Genomic DNA, 17,500 nt, shown 5'->3' with positions numbered 1-17,500 from the left:
ATAGAAGGGGGGAATCTCCTCAACCACCACCAATGTGCAGCACCACCTGATGATGCGACGGCAGCCATATTGGGCCAGAACGCCCACCACACACCAGCTTACTGGTGGAGAGGAGACAGTGATGAAGCCAGTCAGTATATGGGGATGATTAGGAGGCCATGATGGGCAAATGGGCAAATTCTGTCCAGGACTCCGGCGTCACACCCCTACTCTTTCAAAGGACATCCTGGGATTTTTTGTGACCACGGAGAGTCAGGACCTCGGTTCAACGTCTCATCCGAAAGAGCTATCCCTGCTCTTTGACAGTATAGTGTCCCCACCACTACACTGGGGCGTTAGGACCCACACAGACCACAGGGTGAGCGCCCCCTGCTGGCCTCACTAACACCTCTTCCAGCACCAACCTGGTTTTCCCAGGAGTCTCCCATCCAGGTACTGACCATGCTCAACCCTGCTGAGCTTCAGTGGGACACCAGTCTTGCGGCCATCTTGGGACGAGATTCTGGAACGGCGCCATCTTAGCCAGGGGCCTCTGGCTCGGCCGGCTCACGGGTCGGAGTCGATGTGCTGCCCACACAGACACAATATCCGTGGCCATGATGATCAGCGCCGCATCAGGGATTTAGAGTTAAAGACCCAAGGACCAGATATAATTAATTAAGACCCGGAGTCAGAAGTGCAGTCAATTTAAGTCAATAAGAGTCAGAATTGTAATAAATAAAATATTTTTTTTACTGAAGATAGTTTACAGTTTCATCAGCAGAAGTTCAGCTTCAAGACTCACAAGGAGTTCGTAGGGCGCCGCGCTTACAGTTACAAACACACAGCAGTTATACCCTTCACCACACACACACACACACACACACAGCAGTTATACCCTTCACCACACAGACACACACACACACACACACAGCAGTTATACCCTTCACCACACACACACACACACACACACACACACACACAGCAGTTATACCCTTCACCACACACACACACAGCAGTTATACCCTTCACCACACACACACACACACACACACACACACACACACACACACAGCAGTTATACCCTTCACCACACACACACACACACACACACACACACACACACACACACACACACACAGCAGTTATACCCTTCACCACACACACACACACACACACACACACACACACACACACACACAGCAGTTATACCCTTCACCACACACACACACACACACACACACACACACACACACACACACACAGCAGTTATACCCTTCACCACACACACACACACACACACACACACACACACACAGCAGTTATACCCTTCACCACACACACACACACACACACACATACACACACACAGCAGTTATACCCTTCACCACACACACACACACACACACACACACACACACACACACACACAGCAGTTATACCCTTCACCACACACACACACACACAGCAGTTATACCCTTCACCACACACACACACACACACACACACACACACACACACACACACACACACACACACAGCTTGTCCAAGGTTGGATTTGGCCAGGCTCTAACTATAAACAGGAGAGTCTTCTCAAAACATCAAGATAATGTGTTCTTTCTCTCAAGGAGAGGACACTTTAATCTAACTGGAAAGTAAGACTTTAACAAAGAAATGGTCCCTTAAACTATTGGTTCCAATGACCCTTATATGAAGACCTTTCTCAAACAAAACATGTCCATATTTCATTTCTGGAAGCCGGCTAAATAAGCAAGCACTGTCACTGCATCACTGGCGTGGGCGAGACCATTCAGTCACCGCTCAGATATTTAATACAGTCATTAGAGAATACCACACTGCTAACTTCTGTAAAACAGTAAAATCTCATTAGCCTAGAGAAGTCTTTCAACTCATGTGATATTTAGAAGGAAAAATATTGATTAATACTTGATTAAAATCACTCATTAGATATTGATTCCAGAATCCAGCCCTTCAGTATACACACGTGCGGTGGCCATTTTGTCCGTAGACTCAGGTTTGGCATGGCATGGAACTCAGAACATGAACATGAACATGAACATGAACATGAACATGAACATGAACATGAACATGAACATGAACATGAACATGAACATGAACATGAACATGAACGTGCCGCTTCCCAACAGTGGTTACACGTAACAATACTTGACAAAGTAACAAGGCAAACATGAGGGCTTAGATATACAAGGACTAATGACAAGACAAGGGACACCTGTGCACAATGATACAATGAACCAATAAGAACATGACACATAAAAGGGAACACATGGCAGGGTCACATGACTAAAACAGGGAATCACATGACTGAGACATTAAACAAGACATGAAACAAACTCAAGAACTACAACTGACTTCAGCCAGTCTTAGATGAAATCAACTGAAGATAAAAGAAGACATTAAATCTCTCAAGATCTCAGCAGAGGAGGATTTAACAGCATTACCAGCTTTACTTATTAATAACAAGCTTGACTTTATTTCTGACTTTCATCTGCTGAGGTTCTTATTGAGAATTAACAGAGGTTTAGATATTGATGTTTATTGAAAATGTTTGGTCACCATTATGGTGATCAGTGTTTCGTTTAGTTGCACAGTTTGACTCTTGGTTTTTTATATGAGTTTGTGGTCTAACAGTGTTTAACAAGCACATAATTTGTTGCAAAGGAAACCAGAAACAAAGATGATCAGGTGATAATAGTTTCCAGCATCATAAAGTAGAATAAATCACTGATCTTATCTTATACCAAAAGTGTTTATTTCTTATTAATATATTATATTCATCAATAATGCTTTTTTGCAAAAGATCAGACAATTAGAATTTTGCTCTGCATGTCCTGAAACGCTTCCCTGTTCCAGACTCCATCGGGCTTCACCGCGTGGAGAACGTCAGTCACACTGAGAGCGCGGTCAGCCTCCACCTCTACAGTCCCCCGTTCCAGGCCTGCCAGACCTTCGACCAGCGCACCGGACACCGCAACGCCGTCAGGATGACCTTCTGGAGCCGGTACGGGGAGAGGACACCGTATGTGAGTGTGCCAGAGTCCTTCATCCTCCTTTCATCATACCAACTGTAAAAGGGTCTAAACAGACACATGAATATTAAAATATGACCTCAGAGAGAAAAAAAATAGAGTTGAGGGTTAAAAATCTGACCCTATATAACAAACTGCCAAAACGAGGGAGAAACGCGGACGAACATTTAAAAGGTCTAATAATAATTGTTTCAGTACATTTACGAGCACTACAGTCTCTGAACAAATGACGCATCAGTTTAACAGAATACAGGCATAGTTGCTTTGCCCAGGCCCACTACATCATCGTGCTCTGTGCATCAGAGTAATGCACCGTGTCGTCGCGTTCGTGATCAGACGTACGGCTGTATCAGTGTCCTTATTCGCACATATATTTCATCTGATGAAGACATGTGCACACACACACAGTGCTGGTTCATGTTTAGAGAACTAGAGTATATGAAATATGTCCATAAAAGCTTGAAACGCGCTCGCTTGGGTCCGTATATGAACGACATGATCCGCGCTGCGAGCGTTGTTAAATTTATCGCGCGGGCAGAAACCGTTCTCGCATGTCGTTTGAATTCTCCTGTAATACGATGATCTCATGCGTAATACAGCGCAGTGATTGGATAGATCAAGCTCTTTCTCATGAATAAACCTCACATTCAGCCAATCACACACTCCGGCTCGCTTCTACCTCACATTCAGCCAATCACACACTCCGGCTCGCTTCTACCTCACATTCAGCCAATCACACACTCCGAAGCCTCGCTTCTACCTCACATTCAGCCAATCACACACTCCGGTTCGCTTCTACCTCACATTCAGCCAATCACACACTCCGGTTCGCTTCTACCTCACATTCAGCCAATCACACACTCCGGCTCGCTTCTACCTCACATTCAGCCAATCACACACTCCGGCTCGCTTCTACCTCACATTCAGCCAATCACACACTCCGGCTCGCTTCTACCTCACATTCAGCCAATCACACACTCCGGTTCGCTTCTACCTCACATTCAGCCAATCACACACTCCGGCTCGCTTCTACCTCACATTCAGCCAATCACACACTCCGGCTCGCTTCTACCTCACATTCAGCCAATCACACACTCCGGTTCGCTTCTACCTCACATTCAGCCAATCACACACTCCGGCTCGCTTCTACCTCACATTCAGCCAATCACACACTCCGGCTCGCTTTTACCTCACATTCAGCCAATCACACACTCCGGTTCGCTTCTACCTCACATTCAGCCAATCACACACTCCGGCTCGCTTCTACCTCACATTCAGCCAATCACACACTCCGGTTCGCTTCTACCTCACATTCAGCCAATCACACACTCCGGTTCGCTTCTACCTCACATTCAGCCAATCACACACTCCGGCTCGCTTCTACCTCACATTCAGCCAATCACACACTCCGGCTCGCTTCTACCTCACATTCAGCCAATCACACACTCCGGCTCGCTTCTACCTCACATTCAGCCAATCACACACTCCGGCTCGCTTCTACCTCACATTCAGCCAATCACACACTCCGGTTCGCTTCTACCTCACATTCAGCCAATCACACACTCCGGTTCGCTTCTACCTCACATTCAGCCAATCACACACTCCGGTTCGCTTCTACCTCACATTCAGCCAATCACACACTCCGGCTCGCTTCTACCTCACATTCAGCCAATCACACACTCCGGCTCGCTTCTACCTCACATTCAGCCAATCACACACTCCGGCTCGCTTCTACCTCACATTCAGCCAATCACACACTCCGGTTCGCTGCTACCTCACATTCAGCCAATCACACACTCCGGTTCGCTTCTACCTCACATTCAGCCAATCACACACTCCGGTTCGCTTCTACCTCACATTCAGCCAATCACACACTCCGGCTCGCTTCTACCTCACATTCAGCCAATCACACACTCCAGCTCGCTTCTACCTCACATTCAGCCAATCAAGTCAAGTCAAGTCATCGTCATTTATATAGGGCTTTTAACAATGTAGATTGTCTCAAAGCAGCTTTACAGAGATAAGCGTATAATTTAAGGTAACAGAGATTGTTTCGGCTTTACAGCAGAGTTAAGTTATTTCCATCTAAAGTTAGTTTTAATTGATTTGCTTCTGTCACAATGATCATTTGTTATCAAATTAGGGGCCGCTAAGACGACACCATTCCCTCTACACAGACTTTAAACGCGAACCTGTGAGAAACGCTGATGGCGTTCACATGCGCATTTAGAATGGGTTCTATAGTTATGTGCATTTGAATATACGCAGGTTTGGAATTCCCTACAAGCCAAGCCTAAACAAAATACTTGTCTTTCCTTAAAAATTTTGATAAGGAATTTTATTTTATTTGTTGCTTTAGGGTAGGACCGCGAGACGAATTTTCCCGACAACGCCTTATCTGTAGAGTGGTAGTGGGATCCTCCATAGGGAGAGACTAGTTGGCACTTCAGCACTGCGTTGTCATCGGTCCAGGCGAAGGTCCTTCGTCAGATCTGGATACGGCCTGGATCCGGCAGGCTGCAGGAAAACCCTTGGGATAAACACAGACACTAAAATTAGCGTAGATGCCATTCTTCTCATGATGTAACGAGTACATCACGATTTTTGGGAAGTGTTCCCGGTTCCGGCTGACCTAATCTATGCAGCATAACATTAAATTATAGAAGTCTATAATGTATTATGTGAATGCTAGGTCAAAGAGATGTGTCTTTAGTCTAGCTTTGAACTGACAGAGTGTGTCTGCTTCCCGGACAATGGTAGGAAGACTGTTCCAGAGTTTTGGTGCTAAATAGGAGAAGGATCTACTGCCAGCAGTGGATTTTGATATTCTAGGTATAATCAACTGGCCGGAATTTTGAGATCGTAACAGACGTGACGGACTATAATGCGTTAAGAGCTCGCTCAAGTACTGCGGAGCTAAACCATTCAGTGCTTTGTAAGTGATCAGCAATATTTTAAAATTTATGCGATGTTTAATAGGGAGCCAGTGCAGTTTTGACAGAACTGGGCTAATATGGTCATACTTCCTTGTTCTGGTAAGAACTCGAGCTGCTGCGTTTTGAACCAGCTGTAGTTTGTTTATTAAGCGTGCAGGGCAACCACCCAGTAGAGCATTACAATAATCTAGCCTTGAGGTCATGAACACATGAACTAATTGTTCCGCATTTGTCAATGAGAGCATATGACGTAATTTAGATATATTTTTAAGATGGAAAAATCACACACTCCGGCTCGCTTCTACCTCACATTCAGCCAATCACACACTCCGGCTCGCTTCTACCTCACATTCAGCCAATCACACACTCCGGCTCGCTTCTACCTCACATTCCCTGATGGTGCTTTGACTTTGTTTTTCAACCCGGGAGAACGAAATTGCTCGTGAAAACGCAAAAATAATAAATTTCCACTTATTGGTAAAATGTATTGTGCTTTTAGTGTTTTCATTGATGTGCATATCAGGTCACATCTCAAAAAAAGTGTTTTGGGGTGTTTTCACGCTCACGTTTTCACCTTATAAGAAACGAGCCTCAAACGATCTGATAAGATCAGTCGGGTGAATCTGAATGAACTGGAACCCTTTGAAAGAGTCTCAGGCTGTAAAGTTAATATGTATTTATCTGAAGATAAGCTGTTATCAGTGTATTAGCAGTGATGTTGTGTGGCTTCAGTCGGAGTGTGTAGAGCCCTGAACGCTCCGTGACGTAACGTCTGTTCCCGCAGGATAATGTCTTCCACATGTGCTCCACTTCTGCCAAACTTATCTGCATTCACAGCTTGCATAACTTCACTTTGACCAAATCGCTGTCTGGACAAAATAGTTTCAACATCAGCGCTGTGCTTTGATAAGATAAGATAGCAAAGCGCCAATGAGCTCGTCGTTCACTCGCTTTTAAGTTTTAAGTCTTTATCTGTTAATTAGAAGCTTGTGCTTTTGTTTTACTGCTTTTATGTTGTTTTTTTACAGGAAACAACCGTTTCACAGGAAAACAACTGAGACGGCGAGAACGACGATGGAACTCACGGCCAAATTTCCACATAAATGATGTTTAAAACTTGATCCAACACTTTCTAAGATTGGCAAAGGACAGTGGGAAGAGAAGAGGGTCTCGGTGGTGATTGAAGTTGCTTAATCGTGGCCTAGTTTAACGCTGGCTAGCGCTGCTGAATGAGCCGCGCGTCAATCCGCTCTTTGTTGGAGGAGAAGCCATTCTCCCAGCATTCCTGTGTGTCTGTGACCTGTGTAATCGCTCTTTGTGCTGGTACGGGACGAGAGCTGTTTGTTGGAAGTCTGTAATTTATGAGAAGAAACTATTTGTCTTTCCCTTTGTCCCTCTGAAAGCGCTGTCCTGAAACGCTCTGAAACGCAGCACTTGCTCTCCATCGTTCGGTGTGTGTGTGTGTGTGTGTTGATAATCACAGGCCTCCACATGCTTTTTTATTCGCTTTCCAGATGAACGTTTGCATGGAAGAGTTTATTTTTATGAATCTTGCTGTCAGTAATTGATGTCTATAGTCTCTGCATTTGTAAACTGGAGCTTTTATTTAAAATGGACCTGAATCTGGAAATGACTTTTTTGTCTTAACAAGTAAATAAAAAAACATTTAGCCACGTGTGTTTGGTTTTTGTGTCTTCAAATGCTGGAGTTCTCATAACTCCTCTGGTTATTGATGATCTGAAGTGAAGCTGCTCGTGTTGAAGCTTGTCTCGGGGAACAGGGAACGTTCTGTCCTCGAAGTTAGGAACAAACATTCTTCCAGTAACAGAATAACAGAATGTTCATGGAGAGTTCCTGAAACATTTTTTAAATATTGTTACTTGTTTCCGCACGTTCAAAAGTAATGTTCCAATTATGTTAGAAGAATGATACAATGGAATGTTCCCTTAACGTTTTCTAAAACATTTTAAAAAACATGATTTTTTTTTAAACATTCAGAGAATATTGAGAAATAACGTTTTCTTAACTTTCATAGCACATGATTTTTAGAAGATATTTTAGTTATTCTGGGTTTATTGACACTGCAGAAGCTCTTATTCTGGATCATATTTGCAGGAATGAACTCGAAGCTACAGAGGAAAAGATTATCATTCAATGAAAAGCAAGGGCAGATTCCAATAACTACTGAAGTGCTATTATTATTCACAGCATCACTCACTCCCTGTTGAGGGGTTTAAACAACACTTCATATCCAGGAATAACAGCCGTCATCTCACCGGTTAACTGATATAGTCCGACTATGAGAAACACACTTCTAGCCAAAATAACCAAATAAAATTTGGTTACGTCATTTTTGCTAAAATAACTTGCGAGATGTTCCATCATGTAAGCAAAGCAAACCGTGATTACAAGGTGTTTGGTTTGGTTTATTAAGTTATTTAATTGATGACTAGTATATTCTTGGGCTGAATAATGACTCTATTGTCTTCTGTCTCATATTTGATGAAGTTTGCATTATTGATTCTCTTTATTATGACCGAAGCTACTCTGATGGATCTGTCCTGTATGAAATGAAGTGTATTGACTCGAGTCTGGAAGCTTCTGATCCAGTGTGACGCTGTTCTCTCTCGTGCTGGAAAAGGGTTTTCTTCATGCACTCTTGTGCCAAATGTTGAGTTGCGTAACGTGTGTGTCGTTCGCTCCCATTGGATGGCCGTATTAATAATGTGCCAACAAAATCAATACAGCAGGAACATTGAGCTTCTGAGAACAGAATTCAGTCACGTATCGTCAGCATTCCCATCAAACAGCAGGGGCTTCTGGGATACGCCTGGCCCGTCACTGGTGTCGAGAGAGAAAGGTCCCGTCGGGTTTCATAACCCAATGTTTTCATCACTATCATATCAGTGCCGTTGAGAAAACACCCATAAAACATAATGACTGTGTTTTTTCCGCAGAACTCACATCACAGAAACTGGATCAAAGGTGGAAGATTATTACAGTTTTTCTGGATTGCCGCTAACACACAATTCATGAAACAATCCACCATAATCTTTAAGTGAAGTCTATTTTCATTAATTCTTATTCTTAAAAGAGATCTTTCAGAAGAAGAAAAGAAAAAGTCTATAATACCAATGAATTAAATATGAACTTGGAATGCAATACAGTAGTTCACTGTCAATTACAGTAAAACATATATATATATATATATATATATATATATATATATATATATATATATATATATATATAATTCAGCATTCTCGGCCAAATCCTGAGATTCTGAGTGAGCGTCGTCAGTTTTGCTACCTAATGTTTACACATGATAAATGTGTGTTATCTGAGTTCACAGTGTGACACTTGAGGTAATTATATTGTGTGTTTGTGTTTTCCTGGCAAAATGAGGACACCGAGTAGAGTTTTGCAGAGAACATTGAGAAAATTGGACCGTGTGTAAAAACAAGTGAAATGTGACCCTGGACCACAAACCCAGTCTAACCCAGTCTAACCCAGTCTCGAGTCGCACGGGGAAATCTGTGGCAATAGCCAACAATACATGTATGGGAGAAATTATCATTTTTTATTTTATGGCAAAAATTATTAGGATATTAAGTAAAGATCATGTTCCATGAATATATTTGGTAAATTTCCTACAGTAAATATATCCAAAAATTATTTTTGTAAGTGAATGCAGTAACATCAAGGACTTGTGTGTGTGATTGGCTGGCAAATTTAGATTTTTTTGCACCCTCAGATTCCAGATTTTCAATAGTTATATCATGGCCAAATATTGTCCTATCATAACAATTCATTCATAAATGGAAAGCTTATCTATTCAGCTTTCAGATGATATATAAATCTCAGTTTCAAAAATTGTAGCCCTATGACTGGTTTTGTGGTCCAGGGTCATGTGCTAAACGTTTCGAGAAACACAGTAATACCTTCCCATAGGAGTCGATGATTCACAGCCGATAACAGATATTATTATCATCAGCTCTCAGTGTCTTTATCTGTCCATATCTGCAGGAGGAATGAACATTTACACTGATTCGGTGTTTCCAAAATTATCAAATCATCCACCTTTCTGTGTTCTGTTGTTATGAAAACACCCAAGATAAGGTGTGTGTGTGTGTGTGTGTGTGTGTGTGTGTGTGTGTGTGTGTGTGTGTGGAGACTGTCGAGGAACACGGGAGAGTCGATGAGAGTTTAAGGTTAGCTGATTGGGTAGACGTTGATTACTGACTTTTGACAGCTGGTTGGATTGACGTGATGATTGACAGCTGGTTGGATTGACGTGATGATTGACAGCTGGTTGGATTGACGTGATGATTGACAGCTGGTTGGACTGACGTGATGATTGACAGCTGGTTGGATTGACGTGATGATTGACAGCTGGTTGTATTGACGTGATGATTGGATAATCCACTTCCTCCTCACTTGTACTCTTCTGATTTTTGTAATACTATATTATAATTTTTCTCTTTAAAAAATGAACACCTCCACCAGCAGCTGATGTCTACTTCTGCTCCTAACTCGCCTGTCTCAGTTTAATTCACTCCCACCCATTTACTCTCAGCATTAGCTAACCCTCAGTCAATGACATTTCCCACTCATTCAAAACTCCAGATCTTCATCCTGCAGATTAGACCCCTCTCATTACAGACATCATTCACTCTTCTCTGAAGACAGCTGCTGTAACTCAATAATGTTCGTCCTATTTCAAATCTTCCATTCATCTCCAAAATTCTTGAAAAAATAGTTGCTGCTCAACTCCATTCTCATCTCTCCCATAATAATCTCTATGAACAATTCCAGTCTGGTTTCCGTCCTCTTCATAGCACAGAAACAGCACTCCTTAAGATCACGAACGCCCTTCTCCGAGCGGCTGACTCAGGTTTACTAACCCTTCTCCTTCTCCTTGTGCGGCCTTCAGTTTCACACGCCGTCCTGATCTAGACAGACTCTCCTCTACTGGTGTCACTCACACACCTCTTATCTGGTTTATTATCTCTCGGGCCGCACTCAGTTCATCCAGTTAAAATCATTCACCTCCCGTTCGGTCCCGTTGAGGAGAGCTGTTTCTGTGCTATGAAGAGGAGGGAAACCAGACTGGAATTGTTCATATAGATTATTATGGGAGAGATGAGACTGTCACTGAGGAAACATTTGGTTGTTTTGTGTGTCATTTTTACTTTACCATTGACAAATCAGACAATACGATCAGAATGTGTGGAGAAAGGGTTATTGGTGATTCCTGCTGTTCAGCTTCATGATCCTGATGTGTGTCCGTGAGGAAGAAGGAGAACTCCTGAATAACAGCCGCTTTTCTCATTACTGTCCCTGTACTCACATTAGCTGAGCTGCTCTTTCCAGAGCACACACACACACACACACACACACACACTCTCTCCTATGTTTGCTCCACTACAGCAGTATCCACGATCACACAGACGCGCACACACTCACACACTCACACACACACACACACACACACACACACACACACACACACACACACACACACACACACACACACACACACACACACACACACACACACACACACACACACACACACACACACACACACACACACACACACTCTCTCCTATGTTTGCTCCACTACAGCAGTATCCACGATCACACAGACGCGCACACACTCACACACTCACACACACACACACACACACACACACACACACACACACACACACACACACACACACACACACACACACACACACACACACACACACACACACACACACACACATGGATTCACTTTTATGATGGACGTACAATATATACAGTCATTCACTGCCATTATAAAGCTGGAAGAGCAGGACATTATTTTGTATAACTCGGATCGTGTTCGTCTGACAGAAGAGTGTCACACACACCGAGGATGAGGGAGAGGAAATCATGGGCTAATGTGAACTATCCCTTTAAGAACAAGAACAAATATCTGCCAGTGGAGTCAGTGTTAATTCAATGGGAAACAAGATTATTTCTCTGACTCACTGACAGATATTTGTTCTTCTATAAGCTCAAACTCACTTCATTTTGATTCATTGTTCAGTCCTAATATCTTCAGTCATGTCGCTTCTCCAGTTAGTGTGTCCTGATTTAAGGATGTTCAGATATTTGTGCTGGAGAACGAGACAGAAACACTGAGGAAGAACATCATGTTTATCTGCAGCGAATGTTGATCTCCAGTGGAGAGGATTTCTGGAGTCAGATTGTGTAGTTGTGATTGTGTAGTTGTGATTGTGTAGTTGTGATTGTGTAGTTGTGATTGTGTAGTTGTGATTGTGTGCTATCAGGTTACAATCTCAGAAAAAAAGGTACGAAAGCTGTCACTGGGGCTGTACCTTTTTAAAAGGTACATTTTTGTACCTAAAGGGTGCATATTGGTACCTTAATGGTACATATTAGTACCTAAAAGGAACAAAAGTGTACCTTTTGAAAAGGTACAGCCCCAGTGACAGCTTTCGTACCTTTTTTTCTGAGAGTGTATGCTAACAACCAGCCAGACCAGAGACACCGGCCCGAACGCCACATCATCAGATCATGAGGAGACTGAGCGGAGGCTGCCCTCTGGTGGACACACACACACACACACACACACACACACACACACACACACACACACACACACACACTCGCATGAGGAGACTGAGCGGAGGCTGCCCTCTGGTGGACACACACACACACACACACACACACACACACACTCGCATGAGGAGACTGAGCGGAGGCTGCCCTCTGGTGGACACACACACACACACACACACACACACACACACACACACACACACACACACACACACACACACACACACACACACAGACACACACACACACACATATTTAAATTCTTTATTTGAATTAGAAGATAAGCGTATATAATGGCATAACCCAACTTTGGCAGAAAGGTGTACAACAGCAGCCAGTATCTCAGTCCATTACGCACATTAAGGGTGAAGGTGGCGCCTGCGCCTCCATATGTAGAGGCCACCGATCACTGCTGATACAGAGCAATGTCTTATCAGTTTTTTGGCCTTGCTCTTATGATGATTTAAATATTGTAGAACAAAATAGGTGATACAGGTTTCATTATGGCACTACATGTACAGTAAATACATCTCTGTAAAGGCACTGCAGTAGTAGAGAGAATACTACAGTGGAATCATTGAACAAAGTTTGTAATATATTGATGCAAAACACTACAGTACAATCACAACATAGGGTTATTTGAATCAAAGCAAAAATAATTAGCTATGAAATAGAAAAGACTGTAAAACATCAAATGCAGTGTTGCTCAACTTGCTTGCTTGTACTGTAAGAAACAGAACAGGAGTGATGATCTATACAGTGCAGTGCTGTCAATACTGTACATAGTCTGAAAAGGTGGTACAGTATTTGGGACCATAGACACAGTGTCTGATGAAGCATTATGATCAAATATTAGGCTACATCCATGGATATTGTAGTCTAATTGGTTCATGCTCCACGCTAATTGGTGACAATGAATCTTATCGTGAAACTTTCATGATTTAAACATGGAAGATTGTTTGTCTGTTTCCATACAACTATGCATTCAGAGTAATGCAACAGTAACTTATCATTTTGAGCAGTTGTATCAATTGATAGTTAGATCATTGTAAGGAAATGAATAGACACTCATTTGAAATGTAATGTGTGAATTGCCTTTTGAAATAGTAGTACTTTGATGTTAAGTTGTGTCATATTGAACAGGTGATTTTTGTTGAATGAACAAATGATCTAAGTTTTATGTGTATTGTATCCAAGCAATTGAGAAAAGGGTTAGAGTTTTGAAAAAATGTGCATTTTGATCATTGGTTGTGAGTTTTGTGTCTAGAGTTGTGAAAAATGACATCAAGGTTCTGAAAATAGTAACAAAGTGATTGTAAAAAAATAATTACAACTATGTCAGGTGTGTTTGGTAAGTGATTTATGGCAGTTTCCAATGTAGCGCACTGCTCGTGTGGGGGGGAGAACCAGTCTGTCTTGATCTGTTCGTTAACATGGATTGTGGTGAGGTTGGCATAGTCTCTGAGCTCCTCCACTGAGAGTGCAGCACTGCGGCCGTGGCGCGCGATCTACAGTCCTGTGTAGCGGAGCAGCCGCTGATGTGCGCCATCGTCTCTCTGTGCCGGCTGTGATGTTGCAGGCAGAACGGCTCGTGTGCAGATGGAAACCATGTTGCTAGGTTGGACTTTGTTGGTAGTACCTGAAGACGAGCTTTAATTGTGAATCTGTGGATACCGTCTTGTAGGGCTGTGTTCTTCAGAACTGTGTGTGATGCGTTACGGTCGGCACAGCACAGGACAGTTGTTTGTTAATTTCGTCTAAGGCTTTAATCATAACATCATGCGGCAATGAGCCGAATGCATCACGGAAGTCTAGAAAGACTGCATACAACTTGGTGGATTCATGCTTAAAATCATCCATTGCTGTTTTCAGGCAGAAAACGTGCTCGTTCATGCCTTGACGATTAATATAAGCTTTTTGTTTTTCCAACAATATGTTCATTTCGCAGAGCCATGGCAGGATGCGATTCAGGATGCACTTCATAAGAACTTTGTAAATGGTAGGGAGTAAAGAGATGTCTCTCCATGTTGCTGGGTTGTCAGGTATATCGTCTTTTTTCGGAATTCTGTGAATAAGGGCTCCTTTCCACGAATTTGGTATTTTCTCATTGGTCAGACAGACATTAAATATTTGCGTTAGTGCGATACATGTCCATTGTTTCGTGGATTTAAGTGTTTCATACGTAACGCCATCAGATCCGCACGCCTTGTTGTTCGGTAGGCTTTCAATCACCCTTAAAACCTCCTGAGATGTAAACAGTGAGGTATTCGGTGTTTCGGTAGGGGGAATTAACTCCAGCGCATCTAGCCAGGGGGCGCGGCGTTCACCGGTGACATCTGCTTGGTTTTTATCGCAGTAATAGTTATAAACTCGCTCTGTATCATTCGTGCTTGACGGAGGTTCTGTGAAAATACTATTATTAAGAATGACTCTAATAGCTTTAGTCTTGTTGTTACTCCAGAGATGGGCAATTTCATCGCGACTCACCTTTCTGGGGAGTCTTTTCCGCTGCGTCCTCGCTGTTCTGTTGAGCGCGTAAAGCAAAACTGTTTCTCTATCCACTGATGTTCTGGCTGTTGGGGGCTTGGCAGTGTTCGGCAGTGTGTTGAGAATCCTCGCTGTGTATTTGAGAAGAGGTATTCCGTATGGTCTGCCGTTTCGATGATGCGCAGAAAACGTGCCGTTTTTGTGGTATATTCCATTTAAGATCGCCATGAGTTTATTCCACTGTGTCGGGTCTGTTCCAGTAAATGTTATCCTCTGTCTATCGTCGATCAGCTTCGTGTCCAGGATTTTTCGGAAAGCTCTTTCTTCTGCTTCAAACCGCAGCCATTCCTCATGGGAAAGACGCTGGACGTAGCCGCCGAACTCTCCCGGATTGTCAGAAAGGCATCTGGTCCAGACATCATAAAAATCATGAAAGAACGAGACCAAGCCCTAAAACTAGCAAATAAAACTAAATCAAGTCATGACAGAGGATGTTTCACCATGTTGAGAAATAAAGTTGTAAGTTGCAAAGGCAGATTTCTTTCTCACTATAATTGAAAAATCCAATGGAAATACTAAAACAATATGGAGTCAGCTGAGAGAAATGATGGGTGATCGCCCCAAAGAACAAAACACTCCAGTAATTAAAATAAATAAAAAACCGACAAACAATCTTCCGGTTATAGCAGAAGCATTTAATCACTATTTTATTGATTCTGTGGCTAACATAGCGAACTGTTTTACACCAGAGAACATACACACTCCGTCAATAGACAAAAGTCAATTCGTTTTTAGTTTAATTAACATCACAGAATCAGAGGTATCACAGACCATTAAATCACTCAGACCATCAAAATGTAAAGATATTTTTGATATGGATACGCTAATGCTCAAGGCACTAAGTACATCAATCATATCCCCCATCACCAAAATAATTAACATGTCTATTTCATAAAATAGCGTGTGGAAGCCAGCTGTTGTTGATCCAATTTTCAAAAGTGGAGATCCTCATTCCATGTCCAACTACAGACCCATCAGTATATTGCCTGCAGAGAAACTGAGAGCAAAACAAATTATTAACCATCTAAATCCCACACCCTTTGCCCTCCACCCTACGCAGAGCCGATTACTCCACCGAGACTGCGACTGGCTTCTTTACTGAAAACATCAGGGCTCTGTTGGACCGAGGTGGGGTTGTTGGTGCGGTGTTCCTGGGTCTCAGGAAGGCTTTTGACACTGTTAATTATACAATCTTGCTGGCAAAACTATGCAGTTTTAACTTTTCCTCGGATGCGCTTAAATGGATTGAGTCTTACCTCACTGACCGCCTCCAACATGTCAGAGTCCAGTCTTTTAAATCAGCCACTCTTAGTCCACCGGTCTTCCTCAAGGATCTATCTTAGGGCCTCTATCGTTCCCACTTTATATAAATGACCTTCCGTCCGTCTGTCCTGATGTGTCTGTGCAGATGTGTGCTGATGACACTGTAGTCTATGTTCATGGTATGAATATCTCTCAGGTGGCTGAGAAGCTCACTAAATCCATGGATAACATTACAGCTTGGCTGAAACACTCCTGCCTGCAGCCGAATACATCAGGAACAGTAGCAATGTTTTTCACAAAGTCCCACAAAACCTTTAGTGTTGAGCCGGATATTTTCGTTTCTGGGGAAAGGCTGCAGATCGTGTCAGAGTACAAATATCTGGGGGTTTTGATTGATTTAAAGTTGTCGTTTACATCGCATGTAAAAAGGGTCTGTAATCGCATCAAATTTAACCTCATGAATTTTAGACACATTCGCCATCTAATGTCCACACAGGCAGCAAAAATGTACAAACACTCCATGATCTTCTCACACATCACTTACTGTCTGTCCACCCATCTGGACACACGCTGGGGTTACATCTCTGAAACCTCTGCAGTCACTTTACTAACAATCTGTTAAAATTCTGGATAAGAAACCAATTATTTCTCATCATTGTCCAATATTACAAAAACATAATCACTCAGCTGGGAAAACATGGTCAAATCTATGTCTTCTATACAAAATTATTCATGGTTTATCATCCCCTCCACTCCACCAGTGTGTTAGCATCCGTACGGCTGATCCCAGCAGACCCAGAGGCGAGGGGAGATCGTGTCGTTCCCTTTAGGAAAAGTGTATTTGGTCACACTTCTTTTTCTGTTCGAGCTGCTACTGAGGGGAACCGCATTCCCTTCATCATCAGAAATCTAAACACATTTTGTACATTTAAGAACCATTTAAAGAAATGGCTTCTTGAATTTCAGATCTGTCAACATTAACACATTTCTAGACCTGCTCTATCCACTGCCGGCTTCTTGCCATGTGTGTGTGTGTGTGTGTATGTCATGTCTTTGTCAGATGTTTGTTTGATTGTTGGTTTGCTGTAT

At 42.7% G+C, this 17,500-nt stretch overlaps 1 protein-coding gene across 2 annotated transcripts in view; it reads left to right on the top strand.

Annotated features, from left to right (window-relative positions):
* cdo1 (cysteine dioxygenase, type I) overlaps positions 1 to 7,661 on the top strand; it is a 15,763-nt gene extending 8,102 nt beyond the window's left edge. For both annotated transcript variants that reach the window (XM_081349725.1, XM_081349724.1), the window contains 2 exons: positions 2,875 to 3,044; positions 7,015 to 7,661. In XM_081349725.1, coding sequence (XP_081205851.1) covers positions 2,875 to 3,044; positions 7,015 to 7,044 — 200 coding nt within the window. In that variant the 3' untranslated portion in view covers positions 7,045 to 7,661. The remainder of the gene's footprint in view (positions 1 to 2,874; positions 3,045 to 7,014) is intronic.
* The last annotated feature ends 9,839 nt before the right edge of the window (positions 7,662 to 17,500 follow it).

Source organism: Scardinius erythrophthalmus (genome assembly GCF_964197995.2).
Source record: "Scardinius erythrophthalmus genome assembly, chromosome: 20".
NCBI lineage: Eukaryota > Metazoa > Chordata > Actinopteri > Cypriniformes > Leuciscidae > Scardinius > Scardinius erythrophthalmus.
Note: the sequence above shows the minus strand (reverse complement) of the source record. Positions and strands in the feature narration are given on the sequence as shown.